General features: G+C 46.4%; 1 protein-coding gene across 1 annotated transcript in view; it reads right to left on the bottom strand.

Moving 5' to 3' along the window:
- Nucleotides 1-4,684: 4,684 nt before the first annotated feature.
- LOC129341875 (disintegrin and metalloproteinase domain-containing protein 2-like) overlaps nt 4,685-27,447 on the bottom strand; it is a 28,235-nt gene continuing 5,472 nt past the window's right edge. Inside the window, exons 4-13 of the mRNA XM_054997235.1 lie at nt 25,884-26,061; nt 24,481-24,537; nt 21,083-21,249; nt 18,039-18,120; nt 17,297-17,433; nt 14,820-15,000; nt 12,459-12,672; nt 10,968-11,058; nt 9,000-9,183; nt 4,685-4,801 (exon numbers count right to left, since the gene is read on the bottom strand). Coding sequence (XP_054853210.1) covers nt 4,685-4,801; nt 9,000-9,183; nt 10,968-11,058; nt 12,459-12,672; nt 14,820-15,000; nt 17,297-17,433; nt 18,039-18,120; nt 21,083-21,249; nt 24,481-24,537; nt 25,884-26,061 — 1,408 coding nt within the window. The remainder of the gene's footprint in view (nt 4,802-8,999; nt 9,184-10,967; nt 11,059-12,458; nt 12,673-14,819; nt 15,001-17,296; nt 17,434-18,038; nt 18,121-21,082; nt 21,250-24,480; nt 24,538-25,883; nt 26,062-27,447) is intronic.

Below are 27,447 nucleotides of genomic sequence, written 5' to 3'. Positions count from 1 at the left end.
AAGTCATATATGCTGCCCTGTGCTCACTGGAGGAAGGGTGGGATGGAAAAAATAAAAATCTACCTTGTGACCCCTGTTGGGCTTCCTTCTCGAGACCTAGATTGAAAGGGAAAAACAAGTCATGGTTCAAAATGAAATTTTAGGAAATGTGGAAGAAAAATAAACACATTACTATCTACCCCTCTAGCCTCACCATGCCCAGTCTAACTTTTTAACAGAATGACACGATAAAACTTAAACAAGCCTTTACTGGACTATACCATTTCAGACTGTAGGTGGGGATTCGTATGATTGCTCCTTCATTGGTGTGTGTGTGGGGGGGGAGGACGGGGGACCTACTTTTATGGAAATGAAAGCACTCTAACACTCAGCCCTGCACCTGCAGCCTAAAGTGGTACAGAACTTGATTCTGCTGCTTTATGGAGGAAGACTCTACTATTTCCAACCGGGCAGCTGTGCACAGCACTCTGCTTTAGCAGCCCACCCTAAGTAAGCACAGCACACCGCTCGGAGAGAAGAACCCTCAGCAAAATGCATGTTGAGGGTTGAGACAGTGGTCCTGGGTGGAAATGGAAAGGAGGGCCTATTTTCCTCTCTGAAATGTTAAGTTTGATCGTGTACTTTCAAAGCCACTTTGTTGTAACATTTTATAAATTTTCTGAGCCTCTTTGTGTGAGAAAAAGATTGTAAATGTAAAAAAATGAATGGCAAAAAAAATAATTTCGATGAATGATTATTTTGCATTATTATTTACTAAGATTAAAAGCCAATGTTAATGCCAAAGTATTAATATAGAAGAGGATCTACCTATCTATAGATATTTCTGTGATGGACTGTACATTTTATAAAAGCCTGGAAGGCTGTACACACTCAGCTGCAGGGCTGTTAAGGGTTAATCCCTCTCAGCATCAGAGAGGTTAGAGTGACAGGCTACTTCAAAGGATCTGATTGGGTAGCATGAGCTGGAAAGAGGAGGGGTATTACTTTCTTATCACACCACTGCCCCCATTTATTATGTTCCCGTATCCTTAAACAACGGAAATAGTACCAGTGGCATCTGTAAAATTCCAAAAATAACTCACTAGTTTATTTACTTTCGAGGGGAACGGTCAGGTGAAATCAGGGATTGAAAATTTCTAAGGCAATTCAATATATATCTGAGACAAAATCAAAACATGCACAGACTTCAGCTCATTTGCTTTTCACAGATACTTAAAAGGCTTATGTTTGGGGGATTTGGTTTCCCTCGTTTTTTCCAAAACACTCTAGTATACTTTCAGTATTCTTTCTCTTTTCTAGAGTTAGGAAGGCTAGTACCCACTTCCTAGTAGCCCAATCCCCTTCTCTTCATACACCAGTGCTTTCCTTCAGTTATTAACTAAATCTGAAGATCTCTACAGGCAGTTTCCACCCACACCCGACCAGTCTTCACTCTTCACAGCTACCTCCGTATTTGACTGGGTAGGGAAAACTTCCTCTCCTTAGAAGATCTATCTCCTTCCTTTGACCTGAAAGGGAATCTGCACTTACATCCCAAATCTCCTTGCCAACTTTCCCCAGTTCTCCTGCTGGTGTTAAAACTGTTCTTCCTTAGGATTCTGTCTCCCAACTCTTCACTATCTCTCTCTCCACCTCTCTGCTAGGACTGAAAAACCCTCCTCTTTCCAGCTCATGCTATGCTGTCCAATTAGATCCCTTGGAGTAGCCTGTCACTCAAAGCTCTCTGATTCTGTGAGGCATTAACTCTGAATGGTCTTGCAGCTGTGTGTGCACAGCACTTCCAGGCTTTTAAAAAACATACAGTCGGTCACAATTTTCCATGCCTCTTCTATGTAGAGCACCTTGCACTGTATAATATTTAGTAATGTAAGGAATCAGTGCTTCTGAAGTTTCTTCATTCTTCTGAGGAGTCTTCCTTCATGCTTGCTCTCCCAAGTGTGAACTGAGTGCATGTCCTTTCCACATACACATTAATGCAGAGATTTCCACCCTGTGCCACAGGACACCCCAACATACTACAAGAGGAATTGGAGTTCTCCTTGAAAAATTAAGCTATCATAGAATCAAAAAATCATAGGCTGGAAGGGACCTCTAGGGTCATCTAGTCCAACCCCTGCACAATGCAGGAAATTCACAAATACTTCCCCCCCACACACCCAATGACCCTTACTCCATGCCCAGAAGATGGCAAACACCATCAAGATCCCTAGTCAAACTAGCCAATACGTATCCATCATTCCATGCCCTTTGAAACAGAGAGGCACCACAAACCACTGATTCTACCTCCCCTTTGACAATCCATGAACTGTGATAATATCTCAAGAGAATATGGACTCTCCAGGATCCTCTGATATAACTTACATTATAACCAACAGACAGGAGAGGAACCCCAGGAGCATTACCATTACCCATCCCTGTACCATAACAAATTTGCGAAAAGGAAATGTGGGATCCCAGGAAACAAAATTTCTCGGGCTATCCTGGACTGATTCCAAACAAGGGCAGGAAAAGGCATCCCTGCTGTGGAAGCAGCTTGAGTGGCAGGGAAGTGACTGTGGATGGCATCCCAACATCCCAGTCCCACACCACTTAGCGTTAACGCTGCTTTCCCGCTTTCTCTCTGTCACATCATCACAGAAGTGTTGACGACTGAACTGCTCCCCCACATCCCACCAGCCTCCCTTTCTCTTTGTAGCTACACCACAGCTCAGGTGTAAAAACAAAAAAAAGGCTATTAAAGGGATAAGGGGGGGAATACAGTACTTAACTCTACTCCTCCCCATACTGAATATAGGCAGTGTCCACACGGAAGACCTGCCTTCAGTAAGGCTAAAAACTGGGAATCAGGGCTTACTGAAACAGCATCTGTTGACTATGACATCTCTTCTGGCTGTGTAACTGGAGGGGAACTCTATGGTAAAACAGAAAACACTATGGTTTGGAGTGAATCCTAGAGTGGCCGATGAGGCGATGATGTCACTTCCAGTTATGCAGTTGGAAGCATAGTCATGTCATCAACAGAAGCCATTTCACCCCTCCCATTTTCTCCCCACTGGTCCATTGAATGCAGGTGGGGGAAGCAAAGTGCCACTAGGGGTTCTCTTGCCAACCGTGGGGAAATTGCCTTCCCCAGTCATCTACACTTTACCCCCAGGAAACTGGGTACTCATTTTACCGACCTCGGAAATATGGAAGGCTGAGTCAATCTTGAGCCGGTTATCTGAATCTAGGATCGAACTCAGGTCGTGAGCAGAGCTTGGGCTACTACAGGGACCAGTCTGATTCTGTGGGGTCAGCCTTTGCAAGGAAGCTGTGCGTCAGACCGACCTCTGCAGCAGTTGCTGTGGTAAGTATGCACCTGCTGAACACCCTCATGCTCATTTTTTGGCTTTTAAAGAGATCGCTTCTTGTTTGCAATGAGATTCACAACTTGAAATGAGGAGTTTGGAAAACTTGACAGAAAACTGAGGAATCTGTGGCATCTTTAAATTTGTTAGTTCATAGAAGAAATTTCCCCATATTTCTCTCATTTAAAGAAATTATTAGTACTGTCTGAAAAAAAATTACTAGTACTGTACTGTGGAGACCCCCGTGGCGCAGACTGGTAAGCTGCAGTACTGCAGCCCAAGCTTTGCTTACAACCTGAGTTCAATCCTCGCAGAAGCCGGGTTCAGGTAGCCGGCTCAAGGTTGACGCAGCCTTCCACCCTTCCGATTTCGGTAAAATGAGTACCTAGTTTCCTAGGGGTAATGTGTAGATGACTGGGGAAGGCAACGGCAAACCACAACCGTGGGGAAATGGCAAGCCAAGCCTGCAGCCACCCTGCAGTTCTTCCTTCGAGCAGGAGCAAAAGAGGTTTTTCTTTGATCTGGCTCAAAAGGGAAAGCCCTGGGAAACCAATGAATAATGCTCACAACAACATTAAATAGTGTGGACGTTCCAAAAAACCGCAGGGGCCTCCTACTGTCAAGACAAGGGAGAGAATTCTCATGAGGAAGCACAGACAATGCCCCCATTGTTCCAGGAATCAATTAAGAAACTACATTTTTGACAATTTAAGAGTGAAGCATGCCTCCAACCATATTCCTTGGAGCGAGGGGGAATCCTAAACCAAGTATCCAAAAAATTAGGAATTGCTGCACTTGTTGGATTGCTAAGAACAAATAAGTTACCCTTCATCTTCTTCTTCTTCCTCTTCCTCCTCCTCCTCCTCCTCCTCCTGGTCTTTAGCATCTTCATCTCTGCGCCACAAGAGGAAGTCTCTCACTTTCACGATCAAGATAGCAGAGCCAATGAGGATAGGTAGGAACAGACAGAAGCTCACCAGCAGCCAGTTTCTTGTTGTGACACTAACAGCGCGAGGCTTGACTGAAGGTGATGCTAGCAAATCAAAAAGGTTTAATAGTACAGTCCTCTACAATATGGTGCAGTCACTAGTAATGACAATTACCAAGGTTCTTATGGGCAATGAAAGGGGTCTGAAGCAGATTTATATGGGGAGCATAGAGACACGCACTCCCTCTTCTTGCCCCTGCTCTTCCAGGAGTCTGCTTCTCTTCCCTCTTCCTGCCCATCCACTTTTTCTTCCAAAGCATGCATCCAAAACAACGACCATTTCTATGTCCCATTCCCCTTTTCCTAAGAGAGGAAACAGCAACAGACCACGCAAAACACGGCAACAACACTAACCACTTCGGAAGGTGCTATCGATGCTTCCTCCCAAGCCTCCAGATTCTTTTGTCTTGCAATCAGGTGGGGCCCAGCCCCTATAGCAGTGACAATTTCCTTTGTTGTTGCACACCTGAGTTTCATGGGAAGGGGAAGAAAGGAACCCAAACTTACTTCTCTTATTGTAGTTAATTCTCTCCCCACCTCCCTTCCTGCTACTGCACTTCAGCAAGAAAAAAAAAATTGAAGTATACTTTTCCCCCCGCAACAGGCTTGAACAGCTGCCTGGCATAAGTCACCACCAGGCACAAATCCGTCTGTGTAGGGTTGCTCCCACATGGCAATGGAACTCTTGTTTCCTTACATTTTGTTTTGCCACATCCACATAGTTTTCCTCACACTTCCTTTGACCCAGCTTCTTGAGGCAACCATTCCCTCTGTCACTACCAGAATGCTTCTTCAGGCATTTTTCTTGCTATACTGCTATAGTGTTTTAATGTTATAAAAATAAAGAAATTACTATGCTTTTTTTTCAAGAAGCCTGAAAACGGCCCTCCAGTAGCATGGGGATAAATGGGGGTGGAATCAAGGAAACTGGCCCCAGCATTGTTGGGACCTGCAAAAATGCAGACTGAAGAGTGCTTCTTTGACTGCAGTCTTTGCAAATGACTGGACCAAACCAGGTTTGGGGTAATTGCAGCAAGGCAAGAGGAGGGGAGATGGAAGGAGGACAGAGGAGAGGACAATGTTGTGTGGATGCTCCTGAAAACAGCACGGCAGCACGGAATCCAAAGCTTCCTGTGTGGAAGCAGCCTAGAACACCCGTATCCCACTCCTCCTCTAACAGCCCTGACCCTGTGAGGTAAGCTAGGCTGATGAAAAGTGGCTGGCCCAACATCACCCGGCAAGCTTCGTGGCAGTGCGGGTGTGAACCTGGGTCTCACTCACCAACCACTACACCACACCCGCTCTCTAATATTAAAGAGCGTAATAGGAGTAACTGCTTGCCCACCAGGCACAAATGTTAAAGGCATAGGAGTTCTGCTGCAAATAACAATCTGGTCCCTTCCTCTGACGCTGGGTGAGCCAGAGCCACTGAGGGCTAAACGACACAAGGCATTTTTAATGAGTCAGGTCCAGGTTCCCCATCATTAAGAAATGTCTTATGAAGTTGGCCCTGAAAGGGACTTCACATAGACAGGGATGCAAGACACAGATGTATTTTTTAGTGAGAGAATATACACTAAGTGACAGGCACTGCATAGATGAGAGATGAGTGGTTCCGAAAAACACTTGATAGACCTTGAATTTCTTGCCAAGCGGTCATCAAATCTCACACTACACACACATGCAAAACGTGTGTGTGAACTTGCCAGAGCACAGCAGAATTGGACAGTGTGTTTACTAGCAGCATTTCAAGTCAGCTTATGTTGGAGACAGTATTCTTAGTTCTGAAAACACAATGCATAAAGCATGTTATTTGCTATGGATTGATAGGCATATGGGAAATAAAACTGCCAACCCAATGAGGGGACGGGGGTGGGGGTGGGGGTGGCCGATCTAGCTTTTGACTTTTAGGCCAGCTGTTGAACTTTTTGGTGTAAAAGCTGAACTCCAGCTTTCTTTCAGAATCTGGGGGAATATACATAAACTTGCCTTACACAGTCAGAGCATAGGTCTTTCCAGCTCAATATTTTCTGATCTGCCTGGCAGCAACTCTCCAGGGCCTCAAGAGTGAAAGGCCCTTCCCAGCAGCTGAGAGCCATTGAATTCAAGATGCCACAGATTGTCCATGGGACCGTCTGCATGCAAAGTATATGCTCTACCACAAAGCTGCATACAAATCAAAGTGTAACGCCAGTAGCATCATTTTCATGTTGCCTGCATGTTGAGCTGGGTACGCAAACACTTTGACGCTGAGGAGCCAGGGTGATTGAGCTCAACCCAGAACAACATTTCACACGTGGCTGCAGGTTCCACACCTCCCAATGACCAAGCCAGATTATCAACATTCTTAAATCACAAGTTGGCAGTCCTCTGGGGAAAAGACCAAGAACAACTTTTAATATTATTCAAAGAAACACTTTTCTGCTCCATTTAGAAAAAAAAAATCAATCTATACAACAGGTTAATCAAAACAAAAACCTTTGCCAATGCAGAACATCTGCCTGCACTACAAATTCATGCTGCATATGTGCTGTCAAGTTGCAACTGACTTATGGGGACCTGAACAAGGGGCTTTCAAGGCAAGTGAGAAGCAGAGGTGGTTTGCCGTTGTGTTCCTCTGCAGAGTCTTTCTTGGTGGTTGCCCATCCAAGTACTGATCATGCTTAGCTTCCAAAATCTGACAAGATCAGACTATACCATGTGGTCCCAGCACTAAAAATTAACATCAGCTTTATTATACTGCTATTGCTCCCTCCAAAGAATGCCGGGAAATCTTGTTTAGCAAAAATGCGGAGAATTTTCTGTTAAGGGACCTCGAACTAGACCCTCACAAAATGATAGTTTTTTTCAGAGTTCCCCAGGATGAAGGAAAAACTAGACCAATTTCAGGTGCTGCCATACTGGTGTCTTGGTCTGGTTTGAGTGCTAATGTGGTTTTTTCCTGTTTCCACATTAGTGCACCGCCTGACTTTATTCCAGCTTTCTTTCTATATTTCTTAAGCCTGCATTACTACAATGTATTTGGGAAGACTGCAGCATAGCTGGATGGTTGCCATGAGGATGGGAAAGTCTGGATCTTTCTCAGTCCTGTTACATTGGCACCATTTCCCTTTCTCTAATCCCCCATGGTTATTTCTGCCCCTGCGCATAGAAGGATTTCGAGTTTTTCCCCCAAAATAGTAATTAACATAGCACTATCATCTTCTAATGTGGAAATGGTGGCCATAAGGGGCTAGGACAGGGAAAGTATGGAGAAACCTGCCATGTGGAAGCTCTGTTGCTGCCACAGAGAGTGCATCACCACCGCACTGAAGCAGCCATAGCCTCCTGTGCAGTTGGCATAATCTCTTTGGATTTACTCACGCCTTTCCTGTTACATTTTGTTATGGCATCACAATTAGGTTTGATTGTAGCATAATCCACACACCTTTGGTTCATGCAAACCTAAAAACAAACAACAATACCATTTCAAGTTAAAAAATGAGGCCATGGCAGGCTGGACTCAGGCTAGCATAAGGATTTCTACCAGCTCTGTTAACCATCCCCAAGCCATCTGTTGGGACTGCAGAAGGAAAAGGAGCCCTCGAGGCTAATTCAATGGTGGCTGGAGGGTAGAGAAGCCTTCCCCTCCAGCGACTGTTGGCCTGCACTGCTGAGAGTGTCCAACAATGAGGTTGAAGGGTAATCTACTCCAGGATGGCTGCAGCCTCTCTGAGGACAGCGGCAACAGTAGGAGCATCTGAGCGTAGGATGAAGACTTCTGTCATCTCTGACTCCCCCTCCTCACAAGCCCCAAGAAATGCCATAAGGAGGGGGGGCAGTTTGCCATTGGTCCAGCCAGCTCCTTTTCCTTTCCTTTATTTAAAATCCTTTGAAAATATTTTATTGCAATAGTTTTTGTTTTAAATTTGTTTTTCATTCTCAAGAAGGGCAGGGTAGAAATATGCTTCATAAAAAGTTATGAGGCTCAGAAAGCAGGCCACAGAATATTGACATCTGGGGACAGTATACTATAGACCTGGTCCACACAGAAAGCAAAATAAGGCAGTAGACTCTGAAGGTGGTAGAATGGACTGTACCACTTCAGAGTATACAGGTGGGGAATGGCATTAAAACAGGGGGGGGAGTAGGGTTTTACTCTCCTCATCCATAGAGTGTTGGAACATAGAGATACTCCACCCTCACCAGTCACTTGATTATCCTAGGAAGGAAGAAAAATGCCATGCACGTGCCGCTCCATACCACCCTGTGCCCGAAGTGCAAGCGTGAATATTAATTGCCTCTAAAATGGGGGCACTTTCACCTATCTGCCTGAAATTTGGAGGGAGGGTCTATTTTGTCCAACGGACTTTGCCCAATGGCTTCGACTATCTCACTCCAACAAGAAAACAAACAACTAAACAAAATTTCAGGCATAAGTGCACACTTTAAGCAGTTCCAGGGAATAAAAAAGCACAAATCCAAAACAGGCATCTGAAGAGTGAATAAAGAACATGCAAGAATTTGTGCATCCAGCTGCTACTAACTGGCCCCTTCAGCTAAAATTGGATGGAGATGGGCAGGAGGAGGTCTCAGGATTACTGTCTGCTCTAGTGGCACTAAAATTTCCAGGAGGGCAACTGCACCTGTTTTGTTATGGCAGAATCTCTAGCTTCAACTGTTACCTTGTTGCGCCCACAGCCAGTACCATCATGAACCAAGAAGGGGTCCTTCACGCCTTTCCCCTTCTGGTAGTCTAACGTGATGCACCAGCGATTCTTCACTCTTGCATATATCACCGCTGCATTTTCAATAAGGAAAGGCTTGTTATGTGGATATTCACAAATTAACTTGCCACACTTGAGATCCCTGCAAGCAAATGAACACAACAAAATGCGGAGGGGGGGGGGAGAAGAGAAGAAAATTACCACAGGTGGCATCACATGCTCAAAAATCACATTTCCCAAGCCTTGCAGTTAGAAAAGTAGTCTGTCACTTGACGGGCCAGCCAATGTTTTATATTTTTCTGAAAGAATCTCTCAACCAGGTCCTTTTCCACAGGACAGCAGAAGGGGGTGGGGGCCCAGGTGAGGTAGAAAGGAATTCTGAGAAGAGCACAGGTTGTTGAGGGAAGGAAGTAGGTGATGTATTGAGGTTAGGACATGAAGAAAGAGCACATTGGAACCTGCTGGCCAAGAGGAATTGCTCAAAGCTCCCTGACCAGAGAGTCTGTACATGAAATAGTAACAAGCACCATTCAGAATTTGGACTGGGACTAGAGATGGGCACGAACCGAAAAACAAACCCAAAGTTCATCACGAACCGGGCTGTTTTTCAGTTTGCAAATCAGCAGTTCGTTGGAGGGCATTTCTGACGACCCACAACAAACCGCTATGTGATTTTTAGCCCGGTTTGTTTGGTTCGTTTTTCGTTCATCACTGCAGACAGCCTGGCACCGATCAATCAGTTTCCTAGGCAATGGGGGGGGGGGTTCTGCAGACCTTCTGCTGCCCTGGAAGTGACGTTTTCATGAACCAAACAAACAAGTTCGCAAACTGGGCAATTTTATGCCGGTTCATGGTTCATGAAACACGACGAACCACAAACCGCAACGAGCCACCATTTTCCTGGTTGGTGCCCATCTCTAATGGGGACCCTTCGCTTTACAACCTCATCATGTCACTCAGGCCTGCAGCTGCACACCAAACTACTATGTTCTAGCGGCAGCTCTGAAGCTTGTTTCCCTTAAGAAATCCCGGTCATATTGGGGAAGGGGAGGGGGATGAAAGCTGCCCTTTGAGCACCACGCCTGTCTCAGCTGGCTGGGTGTGAATCTCTGCATGCCTGACCTGGCCTGATCTTGGGTGGTGACATGTCTGTTTGTGTGTCAGTGAGGCTGTGTCTACCTACCCAAGAGACCCAAGAGGGATGGTGAGATGATGGAATGTCTTTCCTATTAATTATCATCTGGTTGACAGAACAAAGTGCAGCAGCCCTCCAACCCTTCTCATGCAGCTCTTGTGGGCCCCCCACATTTCAGGCTTTGGTCATATAGAGGGAGGATGCCTGTTGCCGGAGAGGTCCATTTGCAAAACCCTAAAACAGATCAGCTTGGCACAGAAAGAAAATTCCAGCCGTAACTAAGCAAGGAGCGGGGGCTGGGAGAGAGGGAACTGAAGTCTGATATGAGGTTATGCTGGCTGGGCTGGGGGGTTTTAAGAAAGGATTTGAAGGAGGTCAAAGAGGAATAGGGTGGCTGGATGGGGCAAAGAGATCCACCCCAACCCCACCCACTGTTATGACGTATTGGGAAGCAGCAAAATTAGAAATGGATTGTATTTTACCTGGGTTTTATTTCATCTGCATTTTCAATGGGCTGTCTGTTGGCACTAATCAACAGTTTAACTCAATTAAGCATTTAACTCAATTAAGAGTATCACCATGATTTAAATTACCAGATTGACACTGATAGAAACAGTGCTGGGGCAGTGGGGGGGGGGCGGGGGAGGAGTTGTTCACAGCACAGTAATTCAGATTTGAAATAATTTGGCTACTCAGTTGCCTACTTGCAAACCCAACCCCAATTACGTTGCACCCGCATCCTAGGAAACATGGCATTTCATCAAATCATTCTACTTTCGCTGAAAACATACTGCCACTGACAGTTCTGATATCCCTTCTCAGAGGAGCCGCAGTGTCCCATCCGGTCACTCTGGCTGTTAATTTCTTCATAGCACTGCGATGACCCGCTTTTTGAATCTGCAAACAAGCACTGATTAGAATTCACCAGGGGCCTGCAACGCAATGAAAGAAATTGCTTGGGAGTAACCCCTGGAAATTCCCTGCCTCCCTTTCCCCCGAAAGCGATATCTATCCCAGAAAGTAATGCAGGGGGTGGGGGAGTGGAATGCATGGGATTTATTTTACGGGGTCTTTCAGAGTTCTATTTCAATTAGATGAGGATGAATCAATCCAGAGCTTTAAAATAAAATACAGGTGCAAGTCCTCATACTACGTGGTCCACTAACTCATAGGAACAACATTTTGGAGGGCTTGGCAGAAGCAGGGGATCACTGCTACCCCCCCCCCCCCCAGTTAAGAAAAAGGTACTTAATTTTTCTACTGATGTGATTGAATACAAATCATTATATGGTAATTCTTACAACAACCCTGTAAGGTAGATTGATATTATGATCTCCAGGGTGTAAACAGCAGTCTGAGGCTGAAAAACTGTAACTTAACTAACCTAGGGCTACCTGTGAGTTCAAAGCAGTGGTGAGAGTCGATCCGGGGATCTCTTTCTATGGTGGAGGGGCAGGCCAGCTCACAAGGATCAGAACTTGGGAGAGCTCCAAAAAGGTTCTGGTAGTCAGTACCAGTGAGCACAGAGACAAAAAAAACCCTGAATAAATCAAAGCTCGAACCAGACAAGACAGAGGTGACATTGGCAGGACGAAGGAGCAGTTAGCCAGGAAAATGCCTGTTCTGGATGGGGATGCACTCTCCCTGAAAGTTCAGGTTTTCAATTTGGGGCCCTTCTGAGTCCAGTTTTGCTTCTGCAATTTCAGATGGCAGCTTTGACTAGAAGGGGTTTTTTACCAGGTCAGGCTGATCTGCCCTCTACACTTGCTACTGGAACAAAAGGCTGTTCCCATTGTCTCTCATGCCTTAGTAACTTCCAGATTAGACTACTGTAATGCATTCTACTTGGGGCAGCCCTTGAAGGTTTGTCCACAAACTTCAATTGCTTCAAAATGCTACCACTCAACCATTGTTTAGCATGATGGGGTGGGGGGTGGGGGGCAGTATTATACCTTTGCTCCTTTCAGATGTGTTGGGTTCTTGAACTGATTTAAATTAACAGTGGGGCATAAATTTATTTTAATAAACTTAATATAGGCTGTTTCCACACAGTTTATCTTGTTCCGGAAAACAGCAAAATCTCGCACGAAATCACACGAGAAGACGCTGTTATTGCACGTTGTGCAAGAAGACACTGTTATCATGCGAGAAGACGCTGTTTTCCGTGGTTTCGCTGTTTTCCGGAACAAGGTAAGCCGTGTGGAAATGGCCATAGTTTAAAAGGACCAAGGGAGAGGATGGCGGCAAACCCAGGAGAACAGGGCAACCACATAGGGGGGGTAGTGCATTTCTGTTACCTTTTCCAAACACTTTTCGGCACCATCGATCAGAACTTTGGCATACTCCTTTCATGCAAACCCCAGTGTGTCCCTCGCACATTTGCCCGTCCTGGACATAAAAATCCTCTGTGCATTCTGTAGAGGTGCCATTGCAGTATTCTTTCAGGTCACAGTCCTGGTCAGGGGTGGCTCTGCATAAAACACCTTTTTCCTTTATCTGGCAGATGGGAGGAGGAAGAGGAGCCATGCAATTCGAGCCTGACCTTAAGGGCCCCTTCAGACATAGGGGTGCATACAGAGGTGCCAACAGAGCACCTGGGCACTGCCAACCTGCTTTTCCTTCCTGGCATGTGGCTGAAAAGAAGGGACTGTAACAACTTCATGCCAGTATTACCCAACTGCCCCTCCCATTCCACCCTGCAAGCAGCACCCAGTGAAGCAGAGCTGGAGGTGGTAATCTAAACATACAAATGGGATGACGTCAAATTGTACCAAGCATGCTTTCAGCAATGTGTTGCTGGGAAGAAGACAGCCAGCAATGCCTGGAAGCATCTAATTGCAACATGCAATCAGGTCTATGACTCTTGAAGTATGTGCCTAATCGTGTAAAGTGTTAAAGGTGTTTCAAAACAGTGTGTCATGTGGGTATGCTTGTAATAGAGTCAGAAATGGATGAAAGTGGAACTGGACAAAACATTACTCTCTGTCCCACCTCACTGAGATAGGGGTGGGTTCTATCAATAAACTTTAATATCCATTTGCACCTGTGCATAGATTGTCATGTACAGCAGTGAAGCATCTGTGGCTTAATGCATGAATCTCTACACACACAAATGCATCTCTGCCAAAGGCAAATAGATAGTTGGGGCATAACGGTAAGGAAAGTTCAGAAAGGAGAACGGCAGCTCAAAATACACAAAGCCAGCAAGCAAACTTGAGCTTTCGAGGAAGTGGCCTTAGCTCAGCACCAGAGCACATAATTTTGATGAAGAATGTATGGAGCAGTGTGATACGCACTCTATGGCTCACAGAAAGCCATGTTTGCAATTACCATCAACCAAAAGAGCCGCATCTATTTCCATCCCTTCCATGATACCTGCATCTCATGGAGGCTCGCAGCTTACCTGTTCCTCCAGCAGCAGTTGTTTCAAGGTGGGAAGCAACTGCCAACCACAAGACCCACCAGGCAAGGGCTTTGCCTGCTTTCCTGAAAAGTGTGGCAGGTGCCATTGGTGAATGGTGCTAAGAGCCATGGCTATTGCATGAGTAACACTGGTATACAGAAAGTGGATAGACATTTTTCTTCCTTTCCCCACAACCACTGGAACTTGCCATGCCAGGGTCACCTACTGAAACTGATTGGCAGTAGGTGCCACTCACTGCCTCATGAAGAGGTGGCAACCCACTTAGATGGCTTTAAAGGGTTGAAAGATAACTTCTTGGAGGAGAGTCCCTTAAGCAGTGATAACTTAGGATGACTAAATGAAATTTTCATGTTCAGAGGCAGGATTCCTTTGAATACTAGTTGCCAGGGAGCAACAGCGAAGGGGGAACACAGCTGCTTTCATATCCTGCATGGGAGCTTTCCAAAGGCAACTGATTGTTTACTGTGAGAAAGAGAAATGCTGGATTAGATAGACTAGCAGTCAGACCCAGCAGGGGTCGTCTTGTGTTCAGCCCCCTGCAACCTCAGTTAAAGGATCTCTGCCTGAGGCTCGCATAACACGTGAGGCTCATTGGCTGGATAGATATTTGAATAAGAAGTAGTACCCTATGATCAAATGTAGAACCTGCTCCCCAACACTCTTTAGCCTGGGACCTCCTGTGTATAGAACACGGCCTCTGCCCCTGAGTCACTCATAACCCACTAGAAGAAACTGCAGAGAAACCTAAAAGGAGGCCCACCTACCTTGCAGCTCTTTTCCCAACAACATGGCCCATGGGCACATTTTTTTCCAGGTTTCAATTTACAGTCTGCCTGACAGCAACCATACTTTATGCATTGCTAAAATGGGAGGAAAGAATAAAAGATACAGAATGAAGAACATGGAATTGTGCAACCTGGATTGCTCCAGAATAAACCTTGGCCTGAGCTGGACGGCCCAGGCTAGCCTAATCTTGTCAAATCTTGGAAGCTAAGCAAGGTTGGCCCTGGTTAGTACTTGAATAGGAGACCACCAAGGAAGTCTGGGATTGCTATGTAGAAGCAGGCAATGGCAAACCACCTCTGTTAGTCTCTTGCCTTGAAAACCCTATGGGGTTACCTTAAGTTGGCTGAGACTTGACAGCACTTTACACTCACAAGCTTTGGAGGGGGACTAGCACCATCAATTGTGCTCCAAGTTCTCTTCTTGTGAAACAAACCTTATCAGTACCACAGTCGCACTGCTCGCCATCCTCCACAATTCCGTTGCCACAGGTGGGAGCTTTGAACAGGACATCCAGCCGTGGTTTGTTCAGGAGGCATTGCCCCTGTCCATGCGCCAGAAAACTCTGAAAGTCTTTTACACTGCAGCTGCTGAAGGCCTTCACGCCGCTGGCTTCTCTGTAGGACACATGCATGAAGAGAAGTTCCGTAACTCAGGAAAAAAACAAATTAATCTTATAGCCTATCCCTAGATAAAGTTACCAAATTCAGTAGGCCCATGTGTTGGAAATTTTCAACCCGTAAGGTATTTTTGGGAGCTGCTGGCAGGGCCAGGGATGCCCTGCAGCATAATTACCACAGGACATAGGGCAAGTTGTCCTCGATGTTACAGAAGGTGCTTAAACACGGGGCTGCCATTTCCATAGGCAGTCCCATGTCCTTGGTAACATGCACTTCCGCTTTCAGCCCCACAAGTTGAGAATAGTATAATGGTTTGCACGGGAGGGGGGGGCCTGTTTTGGAAATATTTCACTTCCCCAAAGCCTGATTTTACAAAAAGTGGGGTGGGGTGGGGTGGGGAAAGGTTAATGGCAGCGATGGCTGGTGCTTGCAAAACGTGAGGGCCCCACTCATCCAGCCAAGCCACTCCCAACACACCTTCCTCAGTCCCATCTAGCAACCCCGAAGTTCCTCTTACTTCCTTCACCCCTGCTCTGTCCATGCAAGCCTCTCCTATCAGCCATCGAAGCAAAATGCAACCTTTGTGTTCTGTATCACTACAGTGCAGAATACTAGATACTGGGTACGCGACTTCTCCAGCATGGCTAATGCAGGAATTGGAAGGGTGAACTAGATGGAGCAAAGACAAGGGACTTGTCCAAGGCTGCAAATGGAGGATGTGGCAGAGGGTGGGAAGTCAGAATCAGAGCCACTGGTATCATGCTGCTTGGCATTTCCCTGGCCATCTCCCCCTATGCTGTCCTGAGTGGTCAAGATGCTCTTTCGCTTTTCTGGGATGACACAGTTGATAGGACCAGATAGCGCTTTGCTGCCTCAACTGAACGTAACCACCTGAAAGAGAACAACTTCTGCATCAAGCCCTATCCCTAGTAAGGGGACAGTTGCTGTGGAGAGGGGGGAGAGAGAAATTATAGTAAAAATCAGGGGAGAAACCACATGTGGTAGGGACTGCTGTACAGATAGACCCACGAGCTTGCAGGAGGGGTCTGGGAGCAGCAAGGGACAGCAGTAAGTGTGGGCCACAGCCTCAGACCCAGGAATAACCACCCAACACCCCCCCCCAGTGAAGCATCACTGCTTTGTGGGAGATGTCCAAAGGCCGGGCCTCCTCTGTGGTAGTGCCCCAATAGAATTCTTTCCCTACAATGCATCTCCTGGTGCCAAGCCTGCAAAGCTTTTAGTTTTCTTCCTGGCCTTTGCTTGGATTTTGATTTTAATCTGGATTGGAAGGAGTTCCTGCTGACCACAAAGTGTTGACATTCAAGTGCTTTTAAAGAGATGGGTTTGAGGTTGGGTTTTTAGGATACATATTGCTCTTCTGCCTCTTGACCGCCCTACTGCTTATGTCCAGATGCAATATTTATGTGGTGTTTACTTTGATTACAAATGTGATTGCTTCCTCCACCAGCCTTTTTGTATTGAGAGCAGATGACAGAAATATTGCAAAGAAGTGCAAAACCATTGGTCAAAACTAAAGACAAGAGGAATCTTGCAGACTTGTCATCCCCTCCTCACTACCAGGAACAGACTACAGGTCCTTGTGAGGGACAAATTTACTAAGAATGAGGGAAATCTCAACAGCCTGGTGAATGTGCCATGGCAGGAGGATGGGGGGGGGGGCTGTGCTCTCTGAGGCTATCAAAGAAGGATCCCTCTATAAAGTCTTCTGCTGTCTCTTTATACTAGTTGTTAGGAGCAAAGAGAGAGAAATTAATATGTAGAAATGTTCTGTGTTGGCCATCCAGTGCCAGGATTGAGGGCCACTATTTTCCCTCACAGCAACAACATCTCCAGCTGCAGTGGCAACCATGAGGGAGAAATCAAAGTGAACCCAAAGAGGCCACTGATAACCCCACACCTGTGGAAGCAGCAGCTGCAGGACCAACACCAAAAGGGAGGGCAGCCTAGAGAGCCAGGCTGAAACATTTGGGGTGGGGGTGAAGCCTGCTCCCTGCCCCCGCCCCGTTCCTGCAGCCATTCAGATTCAAACTTGCTCATATGAAATCATGCAGCTGCCTTATGCAGAATCAGGCCAGGGGTCCCTGTAGTTTCGTACAGTCCACTCTGATTGGCAGCGCGAGTCTCCAAGGTCTCCAGCTGAGAAAGAATTGAAGCCGGAACCTTCTGTGTGCAAAGCAGGTAGGTCTGCCAACAGAGCGTGGTCTCTCTTCTCTGCACAGCTGGATGCATCTGGGTCGGAGGGAGGGGTAAGCTCTCAGTTGTACTTACTTACACTGCTCTAGTATGCATTAGGCAAGCGGAACCAGGACAGTAGCAGCCTCTTGATTTGTCAAAGTACATTCCAAGGCTGATCCCCAGCAGCTGTGCAACAATCACGGAAAAGTTCTCCAGCGTGTATCCCTTTTTATACTGAAAAGAATGAGAAGACAGATCCATCATGGAGGAGATCAATGTCCACCAGCCATAACAGCTAACAATGGAACCTGCACGTTTACTTTTATTGTGTTTTAAGTTTTGGTTAGAAGTGACACGAGGCTCACAGAAAACCACGACATGAATGCAAATCATAAATATAGTACTAGGATCCACAGTAAAGGTAAAAGTAAAGGTAGTCCCCTGTGCAAGCATCGAGTCATTATTGACCCAGAGGGGGGATGTTGCATCACGACGTTTTCATGGCAGACTTTTTGTTACGGGGTGGTTTGGCTACCTGAACTCGGCTTCCACCAGGATCGAACTCAGGTCGTGAGCAGAGCTTGGGCTGCAGTACTGCAGCTTACCACTCTGCGCCACAGGGGTCTCCACAGTACAGTACTAGTAATTTTTTTTCAGACAGAAATATGGGGAAATTTCCTCTATGAACTAACAAATTTACAGGTGCCACAGATTCCTCTGTTTTCTGTCAAGTTTTCCAAACTCCTCATTTCAAGTTGTGAATCTCATTGCAAACAAGAAGTGATCTCTTTAAAAGCACAAAAAATGAGCATGACGGTGTTCAGCAGGTGCATACTTACCACAGCAACTGCTGCAGAGGTCGGTCTGACACACAGCTTCCTTGCAAAGGCTGACCCCACAGAATCAGACTGGTCCCTGTAGCTGGGAGAACACAAACACACACCTAACTCACGGGATTTTTGTCCATGTGGAAATGGCCCGTGTGTGTGACATGGACAGCACCTGGTAGTAAAATCACACACAGAAAGAGACCCCAGCAATGATGTCTGTAACATCCCCTTGTTTTGTACTATGCACACAGTTTCAAGAAGGCTGTGGCTTTTATTTCTCCAATTCTGTTGCATTTGGATATCCTGCACCCTTCAAAGACTCTGGCCATTCCCTCTTTTTGACCCTTAGTCCAGGAACTCCCATCAAGAACACCTACCGGGGACCACTTCCTGGATCAATGCCATGGTAACTTTGAGACTAGACTACTGAAGCACACTCTACATAGGTCTCACCTCAAAGTCAACAAAGAGACTCCAGTCAGTGCAGAACACCACACCTCAATTATTATCAGGAGCCAGGCACAGCACGCATTATTACTCACATTCTGCAGGCAGTCCATTGGCTGACCATCATTTACAAAGCTCAGTTCAAGGTTTGGGCTATCACATACAAAGCCCTTCATGGCGTTGGTCCCTCAAATCTCTGAGACTACTTCTCTCCCTATGCTCTACCATAGCAGCTTCGCTTATCTGATTGGATCCTTCTGCAGGTACCACCCTGCAAATGGGCAAAATCAACAGCTGCCAATACACACGCATTCTCTGTGGTGGCCGCCAACTTATGGAATGGCCTGCCTGAAGATATCAGGAAATCTCCCACTCTCCTGGCTTTCCGTAAACTATGCAAAATCAAATTATTAAGGAATGCCTTTTTTACACAGGTAATAGGGCTGGGCTGCAAGGAAATGGGTCAGAGAGAAGCTTTGGTAAAGGGGTAGGGACTGCAGACTATACTACTATGTACTGTCAGTTGCTGCAAGTATGTTCCTACTGGTTAGTTTAATAGGTCATGTTAAATTTAATATGTCATGTAATATTGCTTATGTTTTGTTTTGGCATTGTTTCAGCTCTGTATTGGACTTCAGTTTGTTTTCAAATTTCTACAATTCATACTCTATTGTATAGTTTACTGAATGTTCTGGTTGTTGATCATATTGACTTACACTGTGTAATCAACCTTGAGTCTCAATGAGAAAGATGGACTATAAACAATGGCCATTTCCACATGTCTTACCTTCCCGCGGAACATCGTGCGAAAGACCCGGAAGACACCATCTTCTCGCATGAAATCATGCCAGGAGGATGCTGTTATCCAGGAGTTTTGAGCGATTTTGCGCAAAACTCCCAGATAACAGAGTCTTCCTGGAGCGATTTCGCGCAAGAAGATGGTGTCCTCCGGGTCTTTCACGCGAAGTTCCGCAGGTGGGTAAGACGTGTGGAAAAGGCCAATGTAAATAAAAAATACAAATAAATATTACCTCTTCTGTACCCCCCTCTTAATACCACCTCAAAATCCACCTCTAATCTATTGCACTTCCCCCATTCTATTTTGCCCTCTCTATAATGATGTGAAGTAGGACAGGCTGCAGGAGAATGAATGGTCCAAGGACACCCAGTGAGCTTCATGGCCGAGTGGGGATTCGAACCTGAGTCAGATACTCAGATCACTACACCACATGGCTGTCTTCCACGAAATGCTTGGCTTAACCTTTTAGTCCTCACCCCACCTGAAATGATGCCTAAGTAAGAGCATTTCCTCACATTGAGCTTTTATTATACTTTTATCTGTTGTCTCTTCCTCACCACTCCTCCAGGTGTTTAGACTGTAAGCTCCTTGGGGCAGGTACATGGCTTTTGATTATGTTATTTTCAGTACAATTCTAAGAAGAATTACTCCAGTAAACCCATTGAAATCAATGGGCTTAGACTGGAGTAACTAAGTTTAGGATTAATAATAGTAACAACAACAAAAACAACAACAACATTCGATTTATATACCGCCCTTCAGGATGATTTAACACCCACTTAGAGTGGTTTACAAAGTATGTTATAATTATCCCCACAACAAAACACCCTGTGAGGTGGGTGGGGCTGAGAGAGCTCCAGAGAGCTGTGACTAGCCCAAGGTCACCCAGCTGGCTTCAAGTGGAGGAGTGAGGAATCAAACCCTGCTCTCTAGATTAGAGTCCCACACTCTTAACCACAACACCAAACTGGCTCTGATAGTAATGTGCCCTGGATATTACTGTTACCCAGTGGAGATCTAGGGTCATTTTCCCACATTTTGTATATTCTATTCCTATCTTTTAAAAAAATAAATAAATTAAACCACTGCTTCAGATTTTACTTATAATGCTTCCCCTTTCCAATGGCTTTGCTTTATTTACTTAAAAGTTCAACTTGTGACATGTGTATCTTTTAAAGAAAAACATACAAATTGTTCTTGTTTCTCCTTTTTAAAAAACTTTTTCTTATTTGTTATTAATAGGTTTTTATTTTACTTTATTGAAAAATATTTTTATAGCACTTGTCAATGGAGAAAACACTGTAAAATTTAAAAATGCAATGTTTTGAAACAGCAATCTTGCAGCTGTCCTGGGTTTCCATCTTTATTCCTATTACAATTTTTCTCCCTTTCTTCTACGTTTTTTTCCTTGAACATCCTTTCCCCCCAAAATCCACTGTAATGGTAAACAGTTACAGCCAAACTACGTGTTACTCTCTACATGTGTTCACCATACTGCATCTGATCAGGATTGTGGCATGTGGGGGGAGCACCATTTTCAACGTCAAAATGACCCAGAGGATGGACATTATTTGCCCCATCAGGAGGCAGTGCAAGTGTTCAGCACATGTGCAGCTTCCCAATAGAGGAAGTTAGCGAGGCCCCAGCCCAAAAGTGATTTCAACAGCTGAAAATGGCATATGGGGGAAGCCCCTCCCGCCCCATCACCTGCTCAGCACTCAGAGACTATGCTAAAGTCTTTTTCCTAAACAGGGACAACCCTGCAGCTTCCATTCTTGAACAACAGGGAAAGAACGGCTCTTCTTACATAAACAAGAATGCCACATCGTGGGGTCGCAGACTGAGATGGGAATGTTTCCACTCTGTAAATCTTTGCAGCAATTCACTCATTCTCCTGGTCGTATGGATTTTATCTTTGTCTGTCCAGATCTCCAAAGAGGATAGTACAATTTTTGTGTTGAGTTTGAAGAACATCTGAAAATAGAAGTAATGACATAAGCTTGACTTGTCCAGGTTCAGTGGATGAGCACAAGCTCTACATACACATGAAGAACTCAGCTTCAATCCCTGGCTTCTCCACCTGGCTTCTCCACCTGGCCTCAGGTAGAGCCAGGAGGGCTCTACCTGAGACCATGCTGTAGACCACACTGGACTACATAGACCAGTGGTTTGACTAGGGTTGCCAGTCCCCCTCAACCTCCTGGTGGGGGATTGAGGTATGCACTTACCTGCATGTAGGGGGGGTGCGCACATGCAAAGTGCGCACACATTCCCACAAGCGTGATGACGTCACTTCCAGGAAGTGATGTCATCATGCAGCCCCTGGGAGCGTGCCCACACTCCACAGGGGCCTGGATTAGGGACGCTGTGGAGCACGGAAGCGCTCCTGCCCTCCACAGCAGCCCAAAATGTGCCCATTTCGGCCCAGATAGGGTGCATTTCAGCCGCGTTTTGGCATGGATCAGGCCCATTTTGACCCGCTGCGGAGTGCATGAACGCTACTGCGCTCTGCAGCAGCTTGAAATAGGCCTGATCCAAGCAAAAATGAGCCAGTTTTGAGCCACTGCAGAGCGCAGGAGCACAGCAGCGGCTCAAAACAGGCCCAATCCATGTCAAAATGGACTCGAAATGAACCCGATCTGGGCCAAAACCAGAGCATTTTGGGCCGCTGTGGAGGGCAGGAGCGCTCCTGTGCTCCACAGCGGCCCCAATCTGGGCCTGATCCAGGCCAAAATTAGCCCAGTTCAGGTGGCTGCAGGACATGGGAGCCCGCAGTGCTATAGGGGAGCGCACACGGAAGGTGCGCTCCCCCCCCCGCTGGCCATGTAAGCGGGGGTGGGGGTGGGGGGCAGGGATTTGACATCCCTAGGTTTGACTCAGTAGTGTCATAGTGTCATATGAGAGCATTAATATGAGTGAAATTCTCTGGACATACAGCCCCGGTGCCAGGGTTACGGGCGCCTGAGGCCACGCGTGTGCTCCAGACTGCATGATGACATCATCACGTGATGACATCATCATGCAGTGACGCTGGGGCCATTGGCCAGCGGGTGGATGGGGCGGCATGAGGAGGCCGCCCATGCGCCACACGCCACCCCAGCCGCCTGCCGCCCCTGGCCTGTAGCTGCTGCACCCACCCGGGGCTGTGTGACGGCAGCAGCAGCAGCGCGGGACTGGCCAGCGGTGGCGCGGGGCTGGCCAGTGACAGCGTGGCGCGCACCTCCACCTACAGCACTCCCTCCAGCGCCCCCTCCGGCCCCGCAGCACCCGAGGCCCCTGCCTCACCGCCTCAACAGTGGCACCAGCCCTGCAGACATAGCAAGGGTTTCTTTTGTGGGTGGTTCTCCTTCTCTGCCAGTATTGTATTTAAGTCAGGCCCAAGAAAACAACTTCTGTAGGGCTGTGGCTCTGCCTCCTTGGTCCCACAGTATGGGTGGAAGGCACTTGATGCCCCAACCTTATTGGAGCTAGCAGGTCCGGATCAGGACAGTGCCTAGATGGGAAGCCACCTGGCAGCCCTACGTATGTTGCCCTGAGTTCTGCCACAGAAAAAAGGTGAGCAATAAATAAATACTACACTATAAAAGCACTGCAACTTACGGCACCGAGGAAGTTAATAAGTTGGGCAATTTTCTTTGTCACAGTTTCTTCTTTCGATCCCAGATATTCATACTAAAAAACAACACTTCCTTGTTAGCCAGCAGTTTAATAAATAATAATAATAGCTGCTTCACTTTTGTTTTTCACATGCTTTTAAAGTCTTCACCTAAGACCTAAAAAATGTAAAACTTGAATGCAGCCAACACAAGTTTACAAACAACGATATTGCAAAGGCCCACTCGCTCATAGGATTTCTAGGTGTCCGGTTTTCTCTCAGACAGTCCAATATTTTGTTGAACTGTCCAGGGGAAACATTCCAAATAACAGGCACCTGGAAGGGAGGGAAAGGGCAGGGAGCGGAGCAGAAGAAGCCATCTAGCCCACTCAATGCCATGTAACAGACAGGAGTGGACTTGGCCAAGGGGCCAGCACTGCTCATAGGCCAGGCCTATAGCACCCCCCACCTCTCTGCTCTTGGTTGAGTGGTGTGCCCGCTGGAGGCCTGTGATGGGCAGGCCGGCTTTCCACTGCCAGCCACCAGCATCATGGCCCCACCTCTGAGAGACTCAGGGATTGGGGTTTACACAGCCAGGAGCCATGACATTACTTCTGGAAGTGACATCATCACAGTGGAGCTGGGAGCAGCAAATGCCAGGGGCCCCCAGGGTCTAGTTGCAGGGGAGATAACCTGGCAACCCTACTCACTGAGGTTCAAGTGGCTGGAGCTTGGATCTGCATGGACAGCAGGTGGGGGTAGTGGAATATTGAGGGCTGATCTGATTGAAGCCAGCCCCTGCCCTCCCCCCATTATTAGCTGGGCGTGTTTCAGATCAGCAAAACTGCATAGGTGGGAGAGTTTAACCCCTTCTCCCCCGTCCCCTCGAAGTGGCTCTGCTGCCAAGGGGTCCGCACCTGGCTTTTTAAAAATTTCATTTTTAATCAGTGTACATTGATACATAGATATTTTTTCATAAGCAGAAAGGTAAATTTCTTCCCTTATTTTGTCACTCCAAAATATGGTAATAATAATTCAGTGTTCTACAAATGCTGTTTCTTGGAGCTCTCTGATAACATGCCAGCTTTGTATATCAAGCAATTTCCCAAATATCATCAACTGATTCATACATTGAAGGATTCTGTGTTTTTTCCACAGGATGTCGCTATAGCCATTTTAAACAGCTGTAAATAGATACCCAACAACGTAACGCGCTTCTTCAAATAATCTATTAGAATTACTTCAGATTCAAAAGGTAGCTTACAACCCATCTTTCCACTTACAAACCCCATGGCATTTTGCCTGCATACTGTAGCATGACCTTTCTGGCCTCTATTCGCATTTTAAAAACACTGCACAGATACTATCATAGATCTCCCAATGTTTTTGTACAGTTGAACCATTAGAAATGCTTCTCTTCACACTTCCAAACTAGGTAAAGGCTACAAGAAGATGGCAGTTACTGGCGCATGTTTGTAGATGCCAAGCCAGAACCCTAAACATTCCCAAACATGCCAAACATGCAGCAGCCTCCAGTCAAGCCCAATTTTCTAAGAGGCTTGAAGAGGCCTTTGGGTGAAATGATAAGACAGCCATTACAACAGACCTACCAGAGCCTTGGCTACTACGATATGCATTTCCAGGTATCGCTGGGTGCTGAAATTAGCCTGATTTAAAGAGAAGGAAGAGACCAAGTCTAAGATTCTGTAGCATGCAAGCTCCCTATTAACATGATAAGGGAAAAGAAGTCAGAAATGGGAACTATAATTGCCCCTGAATTCTGGAAAAATGACTACGGAGGAACTGCTGTGTGAGGGAGCCTACTAGAATCTACTAGGATTTGCTAGAATCTGCTATGGGCCAAGAAAGAGCCTATAGATCCCTTTTCCCCATAAGATTATGAGCGAAGGTCATTTTCATATCTAGGATGAGTGAATGTTCCCAATTTTGTTTCTTTTCATGTCCATTTACATTTTCATCACCTGTTTCAGTTCTCCTCTTTTTGCTGCTGTTTTTGTAGATTTTCCTGTGTATGTAAAGGTACAGGTGGTCCCCTGTGTAAGCACCGAGTCATCACTGACCCATGGTGGGGGATGTCGCATCACGACGTTTTCTTGGCAGACTTTTTGTTACAGGGTGGTTTGCCATTGCCTTCCCCATTCATCTACATTTTACCCCCAGGAAACTGGGTGCTCATTTTATCGACCTCGGAAGGATAGAAGGCTGAGTCAACCTTGAGCCGGCTTCCTGAACCCAGCTTCCCACTCTGCACCACGGGGCTCTTCCTCCTGTGCAGGTTTTAGCACACAGTGGATATGGTGCAGGTTTTAGTACACAGTGGATATGGTATTTATATAGGCAGCATATACCATTTATATGGAGAATGCTCTTTTGCTGCCATACAACTTGAGGTTGAAAAACAAACGCATTTTTCTGGAGGAAATTCAAGGGGAAGACAAACAGAAAATGGAATGAAAATCAAGAAACCTGGGCTCAGTTTGCACACAGGAGAAGCAAAATCAAAAAAGGTGGCACGGAGGTCGAACAGCAAGAATGAGACATTCAAAATTTCTCTACTAGGAAAGCAGAACCCACCCAACCCCAACTCAATGGCCGAGCACCCACCTTACATGCAGCAGGCCACACACAGATGATCTCTAATTAAAAGGCCCCAGTCTAAGAACTTGAAGAGTCACTGCCAATCAGAGTATACAGTACTGGGCTAAACAGTCCATTTGTGTGTCTCGCTATAAGACAGAATTGACTAGTGCCACCCACACTGGAGATTGTCTGCTTCCTCTGTGCCACCCGCATGTGTACATAAACTAAAAATGAAAAAGTACTGGAAGTCTCCAGTACCAGCAAGGAAACTCACCCCAAAGAAAGCTCTGTGGAAACTTTCTTACCTCATAGGGCTATGGGAAGCCAAGAGACTATCTGCTTATTTTTAATCTATCTATTTGTCTGTCTGTCTGTCTACACTGAATAGATTTTTTAAAAAATTGGTACGCACCGGTACTCCTATGTTGATCTTTTGAATCAATGCTGTGGTCCACTTAATGTAATAATTGTTGGTAGTAATCGGAAAGCTTGAGTTACCATAGTTCACTTGATAAAGGAGATGTTGGAACCCGTGTGCAGACTCCATGGGCTCGATTCCATAGCTGATGTTTGGGAACTGCAACAGCCCTCTGGGCAGAGGAACGCAAAACACATGAAAAAGATTTACAGCGCAAACCAGGACTTTGGTGGTTGGCAATTCGGCCTCCCCATTCAGGCAGTGCTCTTCCTCATCATTCTGGTCCCACTGTTTGAACGATTAGACTTAGGGGCATGCCAGATGCCTGGAACGGGTGGCTGCCATCAATCCGCCTCTCTTCTCACATATCTCCAGCAACCAGCTGAAGCAGACACACCACACAAGGCTATGATATTCAGTTTTTACCAACACACTCACCCTTCACTGACTGCTGCATGTGTGGGGAATGCTGAATACAATGGTGTCACATCACACATCTGCAACTAGATATTGGTGGTGGTGGAGACTGCCATCAAGTCATAGCTGACTTATGGTGATCCCTGGTGGTTTTCAAGGCAAGGAACTAACAGAGGTGGTTTGCTATTGCCTACCTCTGCAACCCTGGTCTTTAGGGTTGCCAGCCTCCAGGTAGTGGCTGGAGATCTCCTGGAATTACAACTTGTCTCCAAGCCACAGAGCTCAGTTCACCTGGAGAAAATGGCTACTTTTGGGGGTGGACTGTATGGAATTATTCCATGCCATGATCCTTTCTCTCCCTTTGGAATGGGACACTGTCCAGCAATGGCAGAGAAAGTGTTCAGAGCAAGTCTGAATTACAAGATAGAGAAAAAAAGAGATCTGGGGTGGGATGTCTGAACTAGAAGCAGCTGGACTAGAGGGAGCCTGGGAGAGGTGAGGGTTACATGATAGGGGAGAAATCCAATTCAAAATCAGCAGACATCTAAAGCAGGGAGGGCAAGGGATGAATGCAAGGACATGCCTAATTCTCACTGAGGTTACAAAACTGTGTCTGGATTGGGCTGCGTGAACACACATGAAGCTGCTTTATACTGAGTCAGGCCACTGGTCTATCAAGCTCCCAGTGGAATTCTGGACCAGGCTCAAGGTTTTGGTTCTGACCTTTAAAGCCCTTAGCAGACTGGGACCGCGTCTCACCCTATATTCCCCAGAGGGTCTCTGCTCAGCAGAAAAACATCTACTGGCGGTCCCTGGCCCCCAGGAGGTCTGCCTGCCTTGACCAGGGCCCAGGCCTTTTCGGCCCCGGCCCCAACCTGGTGGAACTCTCTATCTGAGACAAGTCGGGACCAGTGGGATTTATTATCATTCCACTGAGTCTGTAAAATGGAGATGTTCTGCCAGGCCTTTGGTGGTTGGGGCAAACGGGCCTCCTCCCCAGCCTCCTGCTGCGGGGGGAGTGCCCCCCAGGGCCTTTGTTCCTTTCTTAATTGTTTGCTCTCGGCCACCATGAGCCCAAATTATTACATGCACGATTGTGCAATATGCGCTGGTGAGGATGGGTTGTGAAATTGCAACTGCT

Source organism: Eublepharis macularius, chromosome 14 (assembly GCF_028583425.1).
Source record: "Eublepharis macularius isolate TG4126 chromosome 14, MPM_Emac_v1.0, whole genome shotgun sequence".
NCBI lineage: Eukaryota > Metazoa > Chordata > Lepidosauria > Squamata > Eublepharidae > Eublepharis > Eublepharis macularius.
This window is presented reverse-complemented; position numbering and strand designations above follow the sequence as displayed.